The sequence below is a fragment of the Heloderma suspectum genome, chromosome 6 (assembly GCF_057233095.1).
Source record: "Heloderma suspectum isolate Gila_16-S chromosome 6, 16-S_ref, whole genome shotgun sequence".
Classification (NCBI taxonomy): Eukaryota; Metazoa; Chordata; class Lepidosauria; order Squamata; family Helodermatidae; genus Heloderma; species Heloderma suspectum.
In genome coordinates, this window is record NC_139463.1 from 97,171,742 (window position 1) to 97,192,429 (window position 20,688).

The 20,688-nt window shown below is 44.8% G+C and overlaps 1 protein-coding gene across 1 annotated transcript; it reads right to left on the bottom strand.

Annotated features, from left to right (window-relative positions):
• Window positions 1-1,424: 1,424 nt before the first annotated feature.
• On the bottom strand, window positions 1,425-19,390 carry LOC146341977 (integrin alpha-M-like). Its single transcript, XM_084805373.1, has 7 exons — window positions 19,290-19,390; window positions 16,763-16,843; window positions 9,615-9,742; window positions 7,603-7,748; window positions 7,205-7,355; window positions 3,050-3,200; window positions 1,425-1,771 (listed from the first exon to the last, which is right to left on the bottom strand). Exons 1-7 carry the CDS (start codon window positions 19,339-19,341, stop codon window positions 1,605-1,607), a joined length of 876 nt encoding a protein of 291 aa, XP_084661499.1. The 5' UTR covers window positions 19,342-19,390; the 3' UTR covers window positions 1,425-1,604.
• Between the last annotated feature and the right edge of the window lie 1,298 nt (window positions 19,391-20,688).

A 20,688-nucleotide genomic window follows, 5' to 3' on the forward strand; every position in this document is an offset into this window, starting at 1 on the left:
GCTGGGCCGCGGGCGCTGGCGGCCCGGAGAGACCCTCAAGCCCAGGGCACGTCCCCGCCCGCGCTTGCCTCCCTAGCGGGCGACCAAGCGCCCCGCCCGCCCGGACTCCGAAAACTCTCCTCTTTCGCTCCTCTTCGGCAGGAGGCGGCCCGAAGGGCAGAAAGTAGGAAGGCGTCGGCTGGGTGGATCGTGCCAGATAAGCAGGAAAGAGAGGATCCGTGATTTTGTCCCTCACCAGCTCTTTCTGATTGTAGGAATCGACTTGGCGGATGCACTGCCTCTCCTCAGGCTAATTAGGGTGGTGTTTAAAGAAAAGTACATTTTGGAGATGCAGGAGGGAGTGGGGGGCATACACTTCAACTAACCCATTATAATGAAAAATAAACGTATTAAAGACAAAGCTCTGCGTACTACCCACAAAGTCCAGCAAAACGAAGTATCGAGCTTTGAGGCTCCCATTCAGGTAACTGGGGTATGGTCACCGAGGGTTCAAATCCCAGTAAATCTTTTAGGATGCCTCCGCATCCTTAGATCGAATAGGGGAACCAAGAAGTGTAAATAACGAACCAGAGAACCAAGTTCAGCCCTGTTAGGTAATGTGGGATTTCCAAGTTCAACCACGTTTGCAGGTTGGGGGCAGGGAGTTCCTCAGTAGGGAAGTCACACTCAGTTGCGCTCAGCCCATGCTTAGAGGCCACCTTGTCATTATTTAGCACTCAATGTGTTTCGGATCAGAATCCTGCCATGGGGAAAAAAATCCAGGTTTTTCTCCAGGTAGCTATCTGTCATTGCACAATTTAAGAAGAGACCTGCTGGATGAGACCGAAGCCCCATCTAATTCAGCACTCTATTGCACACAGTGGCCAATCAAATGCCTCCAGGAAGCTCATAAGCAGGAGTAGAAGGCAATACTCCTGCTGTTGCTCACACCCCCACCCCACAATCGGTATTCAGAGGTACACTGCCTCTGTTCATAGAGGTTCCATTTAGCCATCATGACTGCTAGGCACTGACATACTTTTCCTCCATGAATGTGACTAACCCCGTTTCTAAGCTAGTGGTCATGATATTTTGTTGTAGTGGATTTGCAAAACGAATTATGTGTTTGTGAAGAGGCACCTTCTTCAGTCTGTCTGGAACCTATTGCCAATCCCTTTCGCTGAATGACCCTGAGTTCTAATATTGTGGGAGATGGGGGGGATCTATATACTCTTTATCCACATTATGTATCATTTGAATATGCTGGGGTTTTAGACTGTACTCCTGTGCACACTAACCTAAGACAAGGGGCCTTATTTGGAGTAAAAATGTACAGGATTGCACTGTACGTCTGTTTTGCTGTGGTTCTTTCACCTGTATTACCTTGACATTTGGGGTTGGGGCAGGACTATAAATGAAAATAAGTAAAGCTCTAGCAGCCCATTGGGCATTGCTATGGGGCTGATTTATTGCTGCTGAGTAAGAAAAGGAAGAGAAGGCTGGTGAGCAGGTGGCTTTATTGGCATCAGAGGCGCTTTAGCATGCTATAAGAATCCCGACTAAAAGTAATGTACAGGAAAGACCTCCATGTGCCTATATCAAAAAGTTCTTGCTTGCTTGCTTTCCTACCGGCCACATTTCCCCTGCCTGGCAGCCAGCATGTCCAGCTTGGCTTTCACCTGATGCAGGCCACTCAGCACTTGCTCCAGTTTCTGCAGCACCTGGGGATCAGAATGCAAACTGCAGGCATCAGGTGACTGGGGCGCTGCTGTAGCCTGTGGAACCACTGGGCCTAGAGGACACAAAACAGAATTTCCCATAATGTCATCCTGGCACTCTTGATGTACTACAATAAACTCAGAAGTACCAGTGCTTCTCTCCCACCTTCCAACCTGGAAGCCCTGCACTGTAATCAGCCCTGAATAGCTACATCCACATGTAAGCTTGCCACCACTGTGGGAGGGAGGCAAGGTTCCCATGCCTTTAACAGCTGAGTGACAGTGGGAAATCACCAACTAGAGCCATTCCCATCTTTGCTTGGCAGAGGGAGTACTGTATGTTTTAATTTCTGCCTGTCATGTAGCTATTAAAGACACAGGAGCCCTGATAAAAAAGGTGGCAACTCCGTTCATGTGTTATCTTGTGCTGCTTAATATATGTTCTTCCTTTCCCCTGCAGATGGTCTGTTTGCATGATCACTGAGATATGCGAGCAGATTTGTTTTTCTGCAAATTCTGTGAGCATTGAAGTACATTTTAGTGATTCCATAAGACAAGCCCTGCTGGATCAGGCCAAAGGTCCATCTAGGATGGATCAGACCAAAGGTCCATCTTGGATCAGGCCAGAGGTCCATCTAGTGGCCAATCAGATGACCCCAGAAAGCCCACAAACAAGAGAGGAAGGCTGTTCTACCCCACATGCCCCCATGGAACATAGAGACCCTATTTAGTTGACAGACATTTTCTCCACGAACTTGTCTAATCCCGTTTTGAAGCCATCTAAAGCAATGGCCATCACCACATTTTGTGGCTGTCAATTCCACAAATTATGCAATGTGCAAATATGATAATTCATTTATACCCTGCCTTTTCTGCAAAAATACACAGCACAGCTTAAATCAAATAATTCCCTCTATTTCTGATATTCAGGTGTGACTGCCAATTCTTATGTACCCAGAACAGCCCTACCCATAAGAGAGAAGCATCAGCAGGCTTGGTACAGCCCCAAGGTTTTCAGATGGAAAAACACTGGTGTAAAAACCCCTTAGGGGGGCAACGCTAAAAATAGCTGGATGAGGACCGACTGTTCTCAGTGGCCATGGAATGCTAACGGTGGGGAAATAAAACAGAAAACCAGGTGAAATGGAACAGAATACAGTATCCTGGAGGAGGGCATGGCTGATTGGGATGCTAACCAGGAGTGCTTCCCCCTCCAAACTTTGTTGCAGATTCCACTTTTATCTACATAATACATGAATAGAGTTGCAAAATATACATAGCCCGTTCCAGATATAGTTGCTGCTACTGCTCCCCTCTCTCCACTCCTCCCCCCAGTCCCCAAATACTAATACCATGGCGGGCACAAATCTTCTCTTTCAGCTGGGCCTGGATGTCCCGGAGGTCTGTGAAGTGCCTCACGACAAAGATGTGTTCCGTGGTAGGGTGGGAGGCCATGGCATGGAGCTCCTGCTGGGCAGCTTTGGTTGTGAATATCAGACCAGCCTTCCGGGAGAAACAAAGTCATTGAGAGGTCATTGCTAACAGGTGAGGTAGGTTAGAAATGAGGGGGCCAGTGGGGTCTGGCCACTGCCGGGTAGCAAAGGGTGAGCAGCATGGCCCAGACGCATTGCCTCCAGCCTTTCACAGATGGAAATGGGTGCATTCTTTCAACACCAAAAATCAATACCTGAGTTCTACCCCCTCCCCTTATGCATTGCTGAAGGCCCAGCTTTGTCTGTGATATGCTGTATTAATATAGAGCCAGTGTGAGAGCCAGTGTGGTGTAGTGGCTAGAGTGCTGGACTGGGAGTCGGGAGATCAGAGTTCTAGTCCCCAGTCAGCCATGGAAGCTCACTGGGTGACTGTGGGCCAGTCACAGACTCTCAGCCCAACCTATCTCACAGGGTTGTTGTTGTGAGGATAAAATGGAGAGGAGGAGGATAATGTAAGCCGCCTTGGGTTCCTTGCAAGAGGGAAAAAGGTGGGGTAGAAATGAAATAAATAAATAATATAGCCTGCCCTCCACTGATTTAAAAGCTGGGATGGTGTTTGTACTTTTGGTTAAAGATATATTAGTAAACCAGCATTAGCACTCTTCAGGCATTCACTTCGGAATGTGTAAAGGGGCCTGTGGGAGCATATGGGGCTAGCCCCACCCCCTCAGTGATGATGCATGTGCTGGTGATACTCCTGAGCTGAAGCTCGATTGGCTGAATCTGAAGGGGCCACTTTCATCACACATGGATTTTCCAACATGGGGTCAGTAACCCTGGCCTATCAGGGTTCCTGTCTTGGAAACCCATCCCTGACCAATCAATTCCCTTCTTGGAAACCCTGTGCATGATGAAGGTGCCCCCCTTCAGACTCAGCCAATCGTGCTTCGGCTCAGAAGTGTTGCTAGTCTGTGCAGTGTCACTGAGGGGGCACACCCAGTCCCACTTTCCCACAAACCGCTTTGTGTGTCCAGAAGGGAAAACCTGTGGAGGGTTATTGTCTAATAACATGCGATAACCATTCAAAATATAGAACTGCATCTGCGAAAGGGCAGGCTGTGCACAGCGTGGTGCCTTTAGTCTTCATGTGCAGCCATTTGCATGCATGTGTACCAGAAACCAGATGTGATTGTATGCCCTACTGTTACTTAGCTTGTAAACTAGGGAGGTTCGTCACTGAGAAATCCAGTGGGCTCTCGCTGCCTGCACGACTCAGCTTGCATTTGTGGACCAAACCGCGTTTTTTTCCTGGAAATCTGGGAACTTTTCTATTTTAAAAAAAATGTGTGCAGATACAAATTTGCGCAAATTGAAGCTGCAATTTGTGCAGATTATACAAATTGCTAATGAAATTCGTACAAATTATGCAAATTGTTTCAATTTGCGCAAATCTGTGAAGAAAAATTAAAATGATGGAAAATCTGCTAACTAGCCTGACTTGCTGTGGACCGAGTCAGGCCAGCTAGCAGAGGACAAGTCGGACTCCAGGGGGCTGAGCCACTGAAAGCTTGTTGAACTCCCCCCACCCAACCAGATTCCTCCACATTCCTGCTGTAAGTACTTGTAACAGAAATGACAACATATTGCTTCCATATTGACCCCACTGCTTCCCCTTCCCTCTGTGGTTTCTCCTCTGTTGTATTATAGTATGTAGACTCCTCAGGACAGGGACCTATCCTCTTGTTTTCTGTAAAGCACCATGTGCACTGATGGCACTATATAAATAAACAAATAACGCATCGTCCACCACACTCAGAAATTTGACAATGGGTCTAGGAAGGAAGCTGAAGTATGAAAACTCCAACAACTCACATTAACATTTTAACAAGGCATCCTGAAAAGGCAAGAACAGGAACAAAATGGAGACAGATATATCAACAACAGGCATCAGGAAATGAGGGATGGAACATATGAGAGTGCAGCCACATAGAGGGCTCCAGGGTTATTGGTGTGCTGCCTGCCACAATCCAACCTGGAGAACAATTGTGGTGGTGCTTGTTGGGGCCTGCCCAGCTTGCAAGAACTGAAAGTCGCAGATAAGCCTCTCCCTGTGGGTTTGGGTCAGGTTAATCATTAATCTATACCATCAACCTGGACACACCTTGGAGGGCAGAGGAAGGTGCAGCATCAAGTTGGAGCACCAGCACCCTCCAGGGACCATGTGTGATGCAGCCTCATATCATACAGCAAGGGAAGGATTAGAGCAAAGATGCTGGGGGGGGGGGGGGGTTTGCTGGTGGTGGATGGGTTAGCTTGGTCCAATTCTTTGTGATCATTTATACAACATTTTGAAATTAGGGAAGATGCTCAACCTTCTTGGCTAGGCTTTGCTCTGTTAGGTCCGCAATTATGATTCCCACTTTACAGGCAGGGGAATGAAGACTGAGAGATCATGACTTGACAAATGTTTAACAGCGAGTCCATGGGTGCTTCCAGACAGAGCACTCCTTGCACTAGCAGTCAAAAGGCATTGTGCAGCTGTTCTGTCTTTTCTTACTTAACAAATGTTCCGCATTAAGGAAAGAGATAGATGAAGTAGTAAGAAAACATAGGAGGCTCACAATTAGAAGATGATGTCATCTGGACCCTCCACAAACATCTGTAAATGAGGCAGGGCAATTGCGCCATAAAAGCCTCTTCTGGAAGCACCCTAGGGCAGAGGTGGGACTTGAGGCCAAATCTCCTAACACCTAGTCAAAGGTTATATGCATACAGTCATATCTGACCCGCTGAAAGAACTCATATATAGGCTCCACCTCACTCAACTGTCGGCGGCAGCAGCCATTCCAACAGGCTACTCCCAGAGGGAGATAAGAGGAGAAGCGGGGCCATTCCAGCAGCCCTGCTGAAATACATTTTTTTCTCTTCCCTCTGGGAGCCTTTTTGGCTGAGGAGTGGGATGAAAATACTTTAAATAAATAGTATTTTATTTTGCAGCTCTTCTCCACCCCACCCCTGTTGCTGCCACAATAAATTATGGTAGGGTCAGGACCCAGGGGAACAGCACATCCGGAGTAAAAAATGGATCCCTTTAAATCGCACCTCAATCTGATGCTTTCAGCCTTTGTCATAATTGGCCAGGCCCTGTAGGGAAGGAAGTGGGCTGGTATGTCTTGGAAGGGCTTTACAATGATGGTACCCCATCTGTGAAACCTTTTCCGCAAAGAGGAATGCTTCATGCTGAGCTTTTTGGCACTAGCAAAGGCCTTTTGATTTACCCAAAACTTATAATCTGCCTCTTCTTTTAGTGTTATTGCTGCTTGTGAAGGTTTGAGACCTACAGAAGCAAAAGGGAAAAAAAACAGTCAGGCTTAGAGGCCTGGAGTTTTGTGGTGGGAGGGGGTATTCCTGAGTAGTTTCAATTCCCTGGTTAAGTTTCAGTTTCATTTCCCTAGTTGAGTTTCATTTCTTCAGGTTTGAAACAGTACTTTCGGTTTTGAGGAGAAGGGTATATAAAGAAAATGAGAGAGCTAGTAACAGCAGAGTCGGGGAGACTAGAGCCTAAAGAGGGAGCAGGAAGAAGCAGCCTGGAGAAGTCTTAAGTATAGCTAGGGTAAAGGAACTTGTGTTTTTCAACTTGTATTTTCTTTTAAGGCCTTTTTTTATCACTCAGCTTGTGTAAATACCTTTAGTTGTGATTTGCTTGCTTTAATTTACTAGTAAAATGTTGTGGTTAAATCCTGTGTCTAGAGTGTCAATTACCCCACGTCTACAGCCTAAATCCCACATTACTGGGAAGGGGAAGTTTAAAATACAGAAAGTGGGACTCCTAAGGAGACAAGAGATCCTTTAGGAGTAGCTCAGAGGGTCCGGGTCAAAAGGGGAACCTTGACACTGCTGATTGCCCCCACCCTCGCTGCCCTTTTAGTCTGTTGCTGGTTTTATTTCTGTACTTACATTTGCTGTTTTATTCTATCATTGTAATCTGCCCTGAGAGTTCTAACTGAACTGAAGGGTGTGATATCAAAATATGTAAAATGAAGAAAGAACATAGACAGTGACGCTAGTGCTCACCCCAATTGCAAAGCGGGTGATTCCTGCTCTGTCGGCCTCCTGAACAACTTCTGCATACTCCAGAGGGTCTCCAATTTTCTCCCCATCTGTCACCACCACGAGGAACTTTTTGGCTGTGCTGCGGGCACCTTTGTGTGGACTGAACAGTTTCCTGTTAAAATGGGGAGAGCAGAGGGAAAACTGGTGTGAGAAAACAAAGACTTTAATGGTGGGGCTGCCAACCTTTCTTTTCCTGCCACATCTCTTGATGCAGCAGGCAGACATTCAAGAGGTGAAGCATTTCCCCATTGCTGCATCTCCATGGTAGGGAAAGCACCTGTTGAATTTCTGTCCCAGAAGAAAAGGCAGAAGCAACCTGGGATGATGGGGAGGAAGAGAAAGGGAGCAAAGATACATACACAGCATTTCTGATCCCAGTGGCTGTGTATGATGTGCCTCCTAGCTGAACAACGTGTGTGAGCAGGCGGTCAGGATTTCGATTTCCCTGGAAATGTCTGAAGTCAAAATGCTCCTCAAATCTGTTTGAGAACTGCAGGAGGGAGAACTGAAGAGGATGGAGAGAGATTAGTGGAGGAAACAGCTACTCTGAACTTCTGAAACATTCGTATTTACGTATTTATATATGCAGGGATACCATAAAGGAGACGAAACTTGCTTCTTAACCTCTTCTGTAACCTAGGCACCTGTTGCCAGAACCAGTTTTTTAAATGCCAGGGGCTCCAAAGATGTCTTATTTTCATTCTGAATTATATTCACCATTTTCCAGTTCACAACTGATTACTGCTCTTGTTAAATGAAGTCAGATATGTGGTTAGGGTGGCTGATTACATATCTCCAAAAGAGAGGAAATGCATCACCCAAAAAAGGGGGTGGGGGGAAGAGGAAACTGATTTGCATCATATTTGTATATGCTGATTCATAGGCAAAGATGCACATTTAGAAATAATTCCTGTAATTTAAATAGAAACACAATAATCACAGCCGGGAAGAGTGTGACCACATGACCCATGTGCCTGCTCAGCCTGCTGCCCTTCAGGTGCTAACTCTAGATGGGGAGCTTGAAGGCCCCTGCCTCGCCCTTCTTATGGTGCTTTATCTCGAAACTGGACTTGGGCCACAGATCTTCAAATAGAGGACACTTTCAAATAGAGGGCTGTCCTCTGGCAGCCCTTCAAATAGAGTATTGTCTTCTGTAAAGTAGGACAGATGGCTTCCCTACCTTCGGTGCCTTGGGCAGAAAGTCCAAATTGCACCCTTTATGCTATGGGGAGAGATGTATAATATTTGACAATTTGCTGCCCTTGAACAGTAACCATCACAAGGACTTTGATACCAACCTGGGTCTCAACTTCCTTTTTATTTTATTTTATTTTCTCTCTCTCTCTCTCTCTTTCTCTCTCACTCTCTCTCTCTCTCTCGTGTGTGTGTGTGTGAGCTGTATTTATAAATTGGATTGTAAGCATTTGGCCAGGGTATTGTCTTGTGAGTAATTTCTGTACAGCAAATGCAAAAACACCAGCAAGGGAAGATCAGCCTGGCCAAAGTGCATTTAAATGCCCGCTCATAGCTCACCACCTTGTCCTGGCCTTAAAGAACTGATCTCCCTCTTCTACCCTTTCCCTCCACTCGTCTTCCCTTGCATGTCTTGCCTTTTTGTTTTGGAAGCCGAAGGCAAGGCCTCTCTCTTTTACACATAAGCCACTTTGGGAGACTATGATTGTCTGAAAAGCATGATAAAAATACAATAAAGCGGGGGGCAACCTATTTTGGGTTGTGAGTCCCCTTGGACCAAAGTGGCGGACTGAATGAAGCCCCTCCCCTCCATGACATCATCACATACTGCCCCATCCACTTTTGTTTCTTCTCTCTACACAGAGAAAGCACTTGCAAGAGACGGCTCCTTCAAATGCCGCCAAAGTTGAGTGAGTCCTTCCCACACCGCTTGCACTCCAACTCAACCCCAGCCAAGTTGAGTGAGGCCTTCCATGGAAAGCCCCAGTCAAGTGCAAGGGAGTCTCTTTGTTATCTCTGATGAGAGATAACAAAGAGATTCTCCTTTGCGCTGCTCACCCTCCCATTGGGAGGGCAAGCAGCTTGCAGTGGAATCTCTTGTTATCTCCAATCAGAGATCGGAGAGAACACGGGGATTCCTGTCACCAGGTCAGGAGGCAGGGATTGGGGAGGGGAGGGGAGGGGCAATGAAGAAATAAGTAATATAAATAATAAACATGTTCATTACCCCTGAATCTGCCATCTGAGGTGGCTGCCTCACCCTGCCTTAATGGAATGTCAGCCCTGAAGAAAGGGGTGTTTTCCAGAAGGTTCCATCCTACCTCCAGGCCTTGGAGACCAACCCTGAGAAAGGTCTCATCACACCTAAATCCATTCCCTCTTGCACATCCCTACTAACATGTGTATGCTCTGGAAGGCTTTTCATAACGAGTGCAATAAACGTCTTCACTTGTGAGAATTCTGCAGGCCGCATGCTGGTTGAACCATCAATCAAGAAGACAATGTCTCGGGCATCGTTTGGACACTCTAGGTAGGAAGAAAGCAAACCAGAGCTGTTCACTCAAAAGCAAAACCTTTCCCTTCCATTCACAAGACTCCTCCACTCAGCAAGGTTTAATTTGTGCTATGGTTCAGCCTTCTACCTTTTTTCCTGCCACAGGTCCTGTCCATTTCCTGTCAGCTACACGTCAAGCAGCTGGTGAAGCTACATGACAAGCAGAAAGTTGCCATAACTTTTCTGAGCAACCTCTTTTCCTTTCAAAGGCCAAGTATCCTAACCATTTCCCTAATTATCAACCTCAAATCAGCATCCAACAACATGTAAGGATGGTGTGTGTGTGCGTGCGTGCATGTATACTAAGGTGTAGAAATCATCTGTATTTCCATACTACCCCACCCCTGCCAGCAAATTGCAGATCAGCATCATCAGCAATTATATAGCACTTTCCTGTGTTCAAAGCACTTCACATATATTTTCCAACTGTAAGCCTTACGACAACCTGTAAGGTAGGTCAGTATTATCCCCATATTAGAGACTGGAGTGGTGAAGGCTGAGGTCGAGGCCCAGAGGGTCTTGCTTAAGGTCACCTGGTGAGTTCATGGCAGAGGCAAGATTAACCAGGGACATCTTGATCCATAGCTTAGTCTTTAGCCATTACATCATACCATTTCACACAGCCAGTACTTGGAAGGATCCATGCATGGGAACCTGGCTTTAATATGTCTCCTTATTTCAGCCTTTATGTGTATTCTGCACTAAAAATATAAATGAGTCGATCAAAATTCTACACAAGGTAACAGAAAACCTGTCCAAAGAGCTGGATTCTGAAACATTATGCATATCGAATGTAACTTTATCAAATGTGCCTGATCCTTCTTATTTTATATAATCTAGTCTGCAGTTCTTACTATGTTGCCAAATTAAATCTGGTTTGGCCAGTCCATGGTGATTTATGGCACTGAATCTCCTCCATCGGACCACTGAAGATTCAGCGGTGATAGCTGAGGTTTCACTGTGTGTTGCCCACATACCTTCAAGCATATCTTCAGAACCATGAGGGCTAGAAACTTACTCATTCACAGAATTTTCCAGGATGGTGGTGGGTGCAAACATCATTGTCTTGTATCCCTCCTGTATTTTCCCACTGCTTTCCATGTCTTTTTTCTTTCCACCAAAAATCCATCAAGGAAGAAAAGATGGAATAGCTGCACAATATCTTTTGATTGGGGGCTTCTTCACATGGAGCTTTTGTCCTGTTATCGAGACTGGTTACTCATGGAAGTGTGTGGGTCCCTTAGATGATGTCGTCAACTTCCAGGGTGTCTCCCACACAAAATGACCTTTATTCCATTTTTAAAAGATCAGAGATAATGAGCTATCAAATTACAGTGCTTGAGTTCTGCTTGAGTTCCCTCCATGAAAAAGGAAAAGCTGCAATAAGAGATGCTAAACCACAGCGCCATCTAGCGGCTGTATAATGAAACACATGGAAGACTCCGATAAGGGGGAAATGGAGAAAGGGGGAAGACATATATGTAAAGGGAGTCCATCGTGATCCTGCATTTAAAACGGAAGCAGAAAGCACCATTTTAAATGTAGAATTTTAGGTGTAGGGATGCTCTGGTACTGCTAAGAGCTGTCCATCCAAAAGCACACACAGACCAGTTTCACACAGTCACCACAACCTGCCATGGCTTATTTAAATTTGCACTTTTCAGATCTACTACTACACCACTGACCAAGATAAGCCTAACAATTCACACTAGCAATATTTGAACAAGGCATCTTGAAAACAAAATGAGGACAATGATTTACCAAGGAGAGGTAACAGGAAATGGGGCCGGTCTTTGGTAATTAAGGGACAGTTGGAACACATGAGAGTGCAGCCACATAGAGGGCTCCAGGGTAACTGGTGCACTGCCTGCCACAATCCAACCCGGAGAACAATTGTGGTGGTGCTCGTTAGGGCCTGCCCAGCTTGCAAGCACTGATGGTCACAGATGAGCCTCTCCCCTGTGGGCTTGGGGCAGGCGAATGACTCATCTAGATGAGCAGCAGCCAGGGCAAAACCAGGAGGGCAGAGGAAGGGTGGAGCCCTGCCACCGCCCAGGGAGCATGTGTTTGTTGCAGCCCCTTATCACACAGGATGGGAAGGGTTAAAGCAAAAACAGTGATCAGGATAAAAAAGGTAAAGGTGTCCCCAACAAGTCGTGTCCGACTCTAGGGTGTGGTGCTCATCTCCATTTCTAAGCCGAAGAGCCAGCGTTGTCCGAAGACACTTCCATGGTCATGTGGCCGGCATTATTGGACACCCAGGTGCACGGAACACTGTTACCTTTCCCGCTGAGGCGGTACCTATTTATCTACTTGCAATTTCTTGCTTTCGAACTGCTAGGTTGGCAGAAGCTGGGACCGAAGACGGGAGCTCACTCCGTCACGCAGCACTCGGGTCTCGAACTGCTGCCCTGCCGACCTTCCAGTCTGCAATTCAGCGTCTTAACCACTAAGCCACCGCGGACCCTAGTGATCAGGATGGGAAGGGTTAAACCAAAAACAGTGAATCCATTCCAGGTTTCAGTCAGAACCAGTCAGAATGCACTTTGGAGAGCTCCTTTAGAGTCTGACTAGTTCTGACTGAAACCCAGAGCAGATTCTCCACCACACTGACATGAGAGCCACCAGCCTCCACTGGTTAGCCTGGTCCTATTGTCCTTGAACATTTATACAACGCTTTGAAACTAGCAAAGGTGCTCAGTGTTCATGGCTAGCTGTTGTTCAGTTAAGCTAGCAGTTATGATTCCTATTTTGCAGATGGGAAAATCAAGGCTGAGAGACAATGACCTGGTTCACATGTAATAAGAAGCCACCATGGGTGAATTTCCCTGTGGGGATTATTGTCGCAATGGCAGCTGCCATTTTGAATGTTTGAGCCATGGTGGGGGCACGCCATACCTTGTTGTTATGTGCCAATCTGCCACGGGTAGGGGTTTTGGTGTGGTTAGCAAGCCACCCGCAACCCTGAAAGAGCCCACGGGTTATGGGTGGCTTGTCCACCACCTCAACAACCCACCTTCATCAGGTTTGCAAGTAATGACAAGCTACGACACACCACCACCATGGCTCGAATATTCAAAATGCTGGCTGCCACCACAACATGAAGCCCCCCAGGGAAATTCACCAACAGTGGCTTCTCCTTATGTGCAAACCAGGTAAATGACTCGACTTAATGAGTCTAGGGCAGAGGTGGGGTTTTCAGATCACCTAAAACCAAGTGAAAGGGTGCATACAGATAAATAAAAAACAAGAGTTGCGACACATATTTCCCCTACACAGGTGTTTGGAGTCTCAGGAAGAACACCCCAATCACACCTCCTATGAAGATATATGTATTATATTTGATCATTTGCTGTCCATGAATGGTAACAAACTCAAGGTCTTGGATACCAACCTGAAAGAGTCACATCTCCCCCCTCCTCACCTCTCAAAATTTGTTCCCCTCTCTCTCATTTGTGTTGTTTTTATAATTTAGATTTTAAGCTTTTGGACAGAGCAATTATTTTCTTCTTTTTTTAATATATTTTTATTTTATCTTTATAAATGAAATAAACAATACTAAAAATACCAACAACCTGATCAATACTACAATTTCCCAGTAATACAATATTCTGATGAGGATGCCACAATAACAAAAAAAAAAGGAAAAGGAAAAGAGAGGAGGAAAAGAAGTAAAGAAAAAGAAAAGAAGATTCTTTCCCCCTCCCCCCTCCCTCTCCCTCCCCTTTAAAAAATTAAGTTTAAACTCCAATACCCCCTGGCCTCCAATGCCATTCTATTTTAAAAACTATATCTATAACCTTAACAATCTTATCGTTTAATAAACACCTTATATTTCAATATCATATCATCAATCTTATATCAAAGAAACAGGTCTACAGTTCATTCCCAGTGGCCTATATTATTATTAATAATAATAATAATAAATAATAATAATTAAAAGAAATATAGTGTTATATAATAATAAAACTTAAAATAAACCCTCAACAATCAGTAATATATTTTTAAATTTATACTAGATATATAAATACATGTGCACAATTACCCTCAAACAATAAATTTAAATACAGCATACCATATCTATTTTGAAATAAAAAATATAAAGAAAAGCAAGAAAAAAAGAAAGATGGAAGAGAATAAACGAATATATGTATAATCATTTATCTTCCGACCTAGCCTGGATCAGACTAAACACAAGCAGTTAACAAAGCTTGTTTAAAGATTCCAGTTCATGGGGCTGTGACAGAAATCTCACGCATTTTTACATTCAGCAATGCCTCCGCCATTTCATGATTTAGAAATGTCTTCATCTGACCTTCAGACACAATACAAAGTGTAGCAGGATATTTTAAGTAATATTGTAAGTTCATTTGTTTTGCCATATTTTTCGCTTTGATAAATTGCCCTCTTTTATTTGCCACCTCTTTGATGTAATCTGGAAATAACATAACTTTATCTTGTTTCCAGGAAAGGCTTCCACCCTCTCTTGCCAAACGCAGGATATAATTCTTCGTGGAGACTTTTGTAAATTGGACTATGATCGTATAGTCAGTCCCTTTAGCATTTGGCATATGAAATGCCTGCTCAATATCAAGTAAATAATCAGGTGGGATAGGGAGTATCTCATGCAAAAGTTTATCCACAAAAATAGGCAATTTTACATCATTAGACATATTTTTAATCCCAATAATACATGCATTGCATCTTCGCGTGAAGGCCTCCAGTTGAGAAATTCTGTCAGAGACGTTTTTAAAACATACTTACGTCATAGTTTCATTCCCTGCCATTTGGTCTTCTAGCTTGTTAATTTTCATCTCCATTTTTTGCCATGACGCATTAATTAGATCCACAGCTCCTTGCAAGGTGGTGATGGAATTTTGGATTAAATCCAACCTTTTGGCTTGCTCCGTAAATTGCGAAGATAAAGTCTTTATCAGAGTAAATAATTCCCCTATATCTTCTGTTTTCGAAACTTTTGACACAGGCGGTACGGGGGGAGTTGGTGGTGATGCCAACCCCTTTCTTCTCTTCAGTGTAGTCATGTTTCTCTCAAACAGATCTTGCAGGTCCTCAGATGTTCTCAAATATTGTTAATATTTCTTAAATCATCCCTCAGGAGTTGTTGATATTTCTTAAAGCATATATTATTATGGAACACATCAGCCCTGTTTTCTCCTATGAAATAGGGGTTTCAGAACAGCTTTTTGCGTTGGTAAAGCTCTGGGTAGATAATCCTGGAGTCCAGCCCTGCCACTACCTTGTGGGGGATACTTTTCTCCAAGATGTTATCCAGAGCTGCCTTGCCCCCACTTTTAATTCTAGAGGGGAGATGAAAAAGTTTTTCAACCTTTTAAAAAGCTGTTTGAGAAAGCTCCCACGGAGAGCCTGTAGGAAGCTGCCAGAGCAACATTGGTTCCAACCGGAAGTCCGGACAGAGCAATTATTTTCTGTACAGCAATTAACACATGTTTTTATTACCTCCAAACCTGCCACTTGTGGCAAGCTGCCTCCCATTGCCTAATAGAACACCAGCCCTGAAGAAAGGGGTGTTTTCCAGAAAGTTCCATCAGTCTCGAGGCCTTGGAGTCCAACCTTTAGAGGTCGCATCACACTTAAGCCCATTCACTCTTGTACATTTTCACCTACTGACCTGTGCATTCTTGGGAAAGCTTTTCATCATGAGCACAATAAACACCTTCGTGTGAAAGACATCTGAGGACTGTATGCTGCCTGACATGTCAATCAGGAAGACAATGTCTCGGGCATCATTTGGACACTCTAGGTGGGAAGCAAGCAATCGGGGGCAGCTCAGTCAAAGGCAAAACCATTCTTTTCCCTTCACAAGACTCCTCAGCTCATTAGGGGTTAATCTGATCCAGGATTCAGCATAGTGTTGTCACCTTTTTCCCTAGTTCAACTGGTGAAGCTTTCCCCATCAATGTATTGTATTCCAGGCTGGGAAAAGCTTCACCAGTTGAATTTCTGCTAGTTCCATCAATGCTAAAGATTCAGTTGTTGTTCAGTCGTGTCCGACTCTTCGTGACCCCATGGACCATAGCACACCAGGCCTTCCTGTCCTCCACTCTCTCCCGGAGTGTGCTCAAGTTCATATTCATTGCGTTCAGTGGCCCTGCCTAAAAAAGAATGCCACCAACGTCCTCTTATCCCCCTGAAAACCTCCTTTCAATGTCACAGCTTCAAACATATGAAGTAATCATAAAGGGGAGTGCTTCTGAGCACATGCAGAGCACCTTTCTCTCCCCACTAACATCATGTTGTTTTTAAATATGTGCTTGATGTAGTCTAGTTCTGCCAATCCATAGGGATGTATACAGCGACCGATGCCCCTTCAGCTGACCACTGAACATTCAGTGGTGTTATCTGAAGTTTCTCTAGGCATTGCTCACACACTTTCAAACATATCTTCAGAAAAGTGAGGGCTAAGCACTTACTTTCTTAACAAAAATGAAAACTGACATTTATAGGAAGATGGGTCCTGCCCCACATGGTGGATTTTCTGGACATACACAAAGTCGAGATATACATACTGCTCTGACATACAGCCTGAGCCTATGCATGTTTACCCAGAAGCAAGCCCCACTGTGTTCAATAGGACTGACTCTCATATAAGTGTGCTTGCTTGCTCTCTTATTTATTTATTACATTTACATCCCAACTTTCCTCCAAAGAGTTTCAGGCAGCATACATGGTTTTCTCTCCTTGTCTTTTTATTCTCACAACAACCCCATAAGGTAGGTAGGCTGAGAGATGGTGGGTTGATTCACTGAGTGCAAATATGAATCAAGATCTCCCTAGACCTAGTCTGGCATTCTAACCACTCTACACCCTGGTTCTCATAGGATTCTCATAGGTCGTCGTCATCATCATCATCCCCTTTTTACCCAAAATTTTCTGACTCTCGCAACAGCAACATATAACATTCCCCCACCTCACCACCCCTGTCCCCAACTTTCTCCACAGCCCTCGCTTACGTCCTTTCCCTGGGCCCATCCAGGGAGCTTCTGTGATACCGACGGCATCCAAGAGATCAAACCCGTCTTCGACAGAAGACTCTGTGAAAGAGGAAAGTGACATGAGCTGGTTCCAAGAATATCAAGACAATACTGGGGGGGGGGGGGGAATAAAAACTGTCTAGCCCAGGAAGTAAGTGCAAACCATTTTGTGTGATTATGTATGTGTTTATGTGTATGAAGTGTGTGTGTGTGTTTGTGTGTGTGTGTGTGTGTGTGTGTGTGACACAGACTGAGATTGGGAGACGTGCTTCTGTTCTCTGTATAAGTGAGACATTACTCAAATCATCTCTGTCTCTAATCCTGGTCTGCAAAATACCTGGGTGGCTACCAAGAAGAGGGCCTTTTCTGCTGTGGCACCCTGGATGTGGAATGAGCTTCCCAGAAAGGCTCGCTTGGCATTTACATTGTGCTCTTTCCATCACCAAGTGAAGACCTTTTGATTTTCTTAGGCATTTTAGTCTTTTAGTTCTGTTGTTTTAAACCTGTTATTGTATTTTAAATCTCTGCATTGCTGCTAGGTTTTATTTTTATTTTATACTGTAGTTTTAAGCTTTTAAATTTTTATAATTAATTTTATGCTGTATTTTGTGATTTTAATTGTTGTGAACTGCTCAGTGAGCTTCAGCTATTGGGCAGCATAGAAATGTAATAAATAAATAAACACGTAAATAAATAAGGGCGCAATCCTATGGCCTCTAGTCAGCAGCTAGATGTCCATAGGATAGGTCAGTTCCCTGAGAACCAACCTTCACCCTCTCCTGTGCTGCCACATAGGCAGCGTGGGACAGCCCTGCGCTCCGTGCTTGGAAGAGGAGCAAGGAGCAGCAAAAATGGGGCATTCCTGGGGGCGTATCGGGGTGGGGAAGTTCGAAATGCTGGTACAACACAACCTACGTGTCATCTGGCTGCTGCTTCCTGAGCTCCGAGGTCCCACGGCTAGCCATTAATGCAGGGCGGCTGAAGCGCTGAAGAGACGATCCCCTCTGCGCTTCTCCTGCCCTGCGCTGGATAGGCAGTCGCCTCCAAGTTCGGCGGTGGCTGCCTATCTGCATAGGATTGCACCCTAAATAAATAAAAAACTTTCTATACACTTGATTCTTTGGCTATATAAGTCATATGATGACATCATGTGTAATCAGTGTCTTGATTCACTTCCTTGAGTGATCTGCATAACACATACTTTGAAATCTCTGCCATTTTCACTTCATTTGCATATCGTTCAACATTAGGGTGCAATCCTATGAATGTTTAGACAGAAAAAAATTATGCTGGCTGGGGAATGCTGGGAGGTGTAAGACTTTTTTCTGTCTAACCACACATAGGATTGCGCCCTTAACAGATTAAAATAGGAACGAGCATGCAACACCATAATTATCTTACTAAGGATCATGCTCCATTCCTTGCTATGTGTAATTCCTGAAGGTTTTCTTTTGCTGTATGCATTTACTCTACAATAGCCTCTCCTCCACCAATTTAGAAGCAGTGGTGCCATAACGGTAGGACTTTGGGGCACATGTCAGGGCCCACTCAGCAGAATGTGCAGGCCCATCCCCACGCCCAACAGAACTGGCTTACCAGATTTTGAAGCAAGTGCAGTCATACACATTGCCATCTAAGAGCCCATCCCCACCCCTGTAGGACCATTAAGTCCAGAGTCTAGAATTACCTAACTGTACTACACTTCAGAAGCCAAGAGTGTGCTTACTCTTTCCGTTAAACAAACAACGCAGCGGGCCCTATGACAGAGGTGAAGAACCTTTGCCCCTCCAGATGTACTTGGATTCCAACACCTATCAGTGCCAAATAACATGTTCAGGGATTATGGGACTTTTAGTCCAACCGCATCTTGAGCACTACAGATTCCTCATGCCTGCCTAACTCAAAATACATCTCAGGAGTTGCAGTGTGTGTGAAATGGCAGGAAGTGTCCTCCTGCATTTCCTCTTTAGTGTCCTTGCAGGGGAATTTACATGCATGGGCCCTAGAGCAGCCTTCCCCAACTTGGTGCTCTCCAGATGTTTGGAATTCCATCAGCTCCAGCCAGCATGGCCAACTGTCAGGAATGCTGGGATTTGTGGTCCAAAACATCTGGAGAGTGCCAGGTTCAATAAGGCTGCCCTATAGCCACCTTCCTCAAACTGGTGCTCTCCAGATGTGCCAGATTACAACTACCATAATTCCCAGCCAGCACCATGGGGTGGTGGGAGTTATAGTCTAAAACATCTGTAGGCACCAGGTTGGGGAAGGATGCTCTAGGGAGATACAAGGCATCCATTGACTCCCTTACTCAGAGATTTCACTCACCTGGCGAGGGAGCACAATCCTGAATGACAATTCTAGCAACTCATTGTATCAACATTTTAAAGAGGCAACAAGCCCCAAAAGGCCAAAAGAGGGACAGCTATTTACCAGAGACAGGTAACACACACAAAAACAGGGGCAACCTTTGCCAGTAAAAAGGGACAGTTGGAGTCTATGTACTGACCGGCTGCTCCAAGGAAAAGGAGGGTGACGATGAAGGCTCGAAATGCTGCCATGGCTTGTGTCTAAATTGCTGCCCGTCAGTCGTGAGCCCTTTCTCGTTCTGAGGGCTGCAGCTGGTGCAAGAGGGCAAAGGCTGCTCCTGAATGTAGGCTGGAAGGGCACTGACCGGGAATGGCCTTCTAGTGGGGCATAAAGCAGCCATTTCACTTCCCTGGAAGTATCCGTGACTTTTGGATGTGCAAACATTTTGAACTCCTGAGCGGTAGCCATGTCCCTCAGTTATAGTAAAAACAAAGCAGACTTAAAGATTAAAAAATATATATTTTAGCATCAGAGGTGCAATTAGGTAATTTTAGACTCTGAACTTGATGGCTTTATGGGTTCCCCTCTTTAAGTGGTAATGTGCATTACTTCACTTACTTCAAATGGTCTTATGAGGTCCCTCCTCTTTATTTCTGGTAATTTATTTCAATTGATTTATTTTGATGTGAAACATTTGTTTTCCGCTTTTATTGCCAAGAGTTCAAGGCATCTAACAACAACAAAAATACATTAATAATTAAAAATATCCTTTACAAATTAAAACAAAAATACGGAAACACGAACAGAGATTAAAAATACAGCAGCAAGAAAGATTGTTCAAATATTTAAAAAACTAGATAGGATTAAAAACAGCAGATTACAAACCAAATGCTTTCCTAACAAGGAAGATGATCTTCCAAAAGTTAGGATATGCGTTACTGAGGACATGGGCTTTCCATGGAAGGGAGTTTCACAGTCTAGGTGCAGCTACTGAACGGCCCTCTCTATTGTCCCATCTAAGCATATCTCCAGGATCTGGGAAGATACAAGAGGGCCTCCAAAAATGATCTGAATATGCGGTAGGGTAGCCACTTACACATTGCCAGAAAAAACACATCACCAAACAGGAGGACCAGAGAGGACACAGATTTGCATTAAATGGGTATATGCTACTTTATATGTATGAAATTAGAATAATTACTGCAGTTTACATAGAAATTATGTAACAACTCACCTCAATATAGTGGGGAAGACTGCTAACTGTGTGACTGCTCAGTCTGCCATCCAGGTGCTAAGTGTGGATGGGCAACTTCAAGGCTTATGCCCTCCCTTCTGGTTCTTTATTTTTAAACCAGACCAATGGCCATGCTGGCTGGGGATGCTGGGAGTTGTAGTCCAACACATCTGGAGGGCACCAGGTTGAGGGAAGGCTGGTGAAGAGGGAGAAGAGAAACAGAGAGGGTCTGAGGAGACTGTGAAGAGGGAGAGGAGGACAAAGACAGAGAAATGCTGAGCTGCCCTGAGAGAAGGCAGTGAAGGAGAATGGTGGTGGCAGAAGTGTCATCCTGCCTGCCCAGTTACCCTTCAGCAGCTGCTCC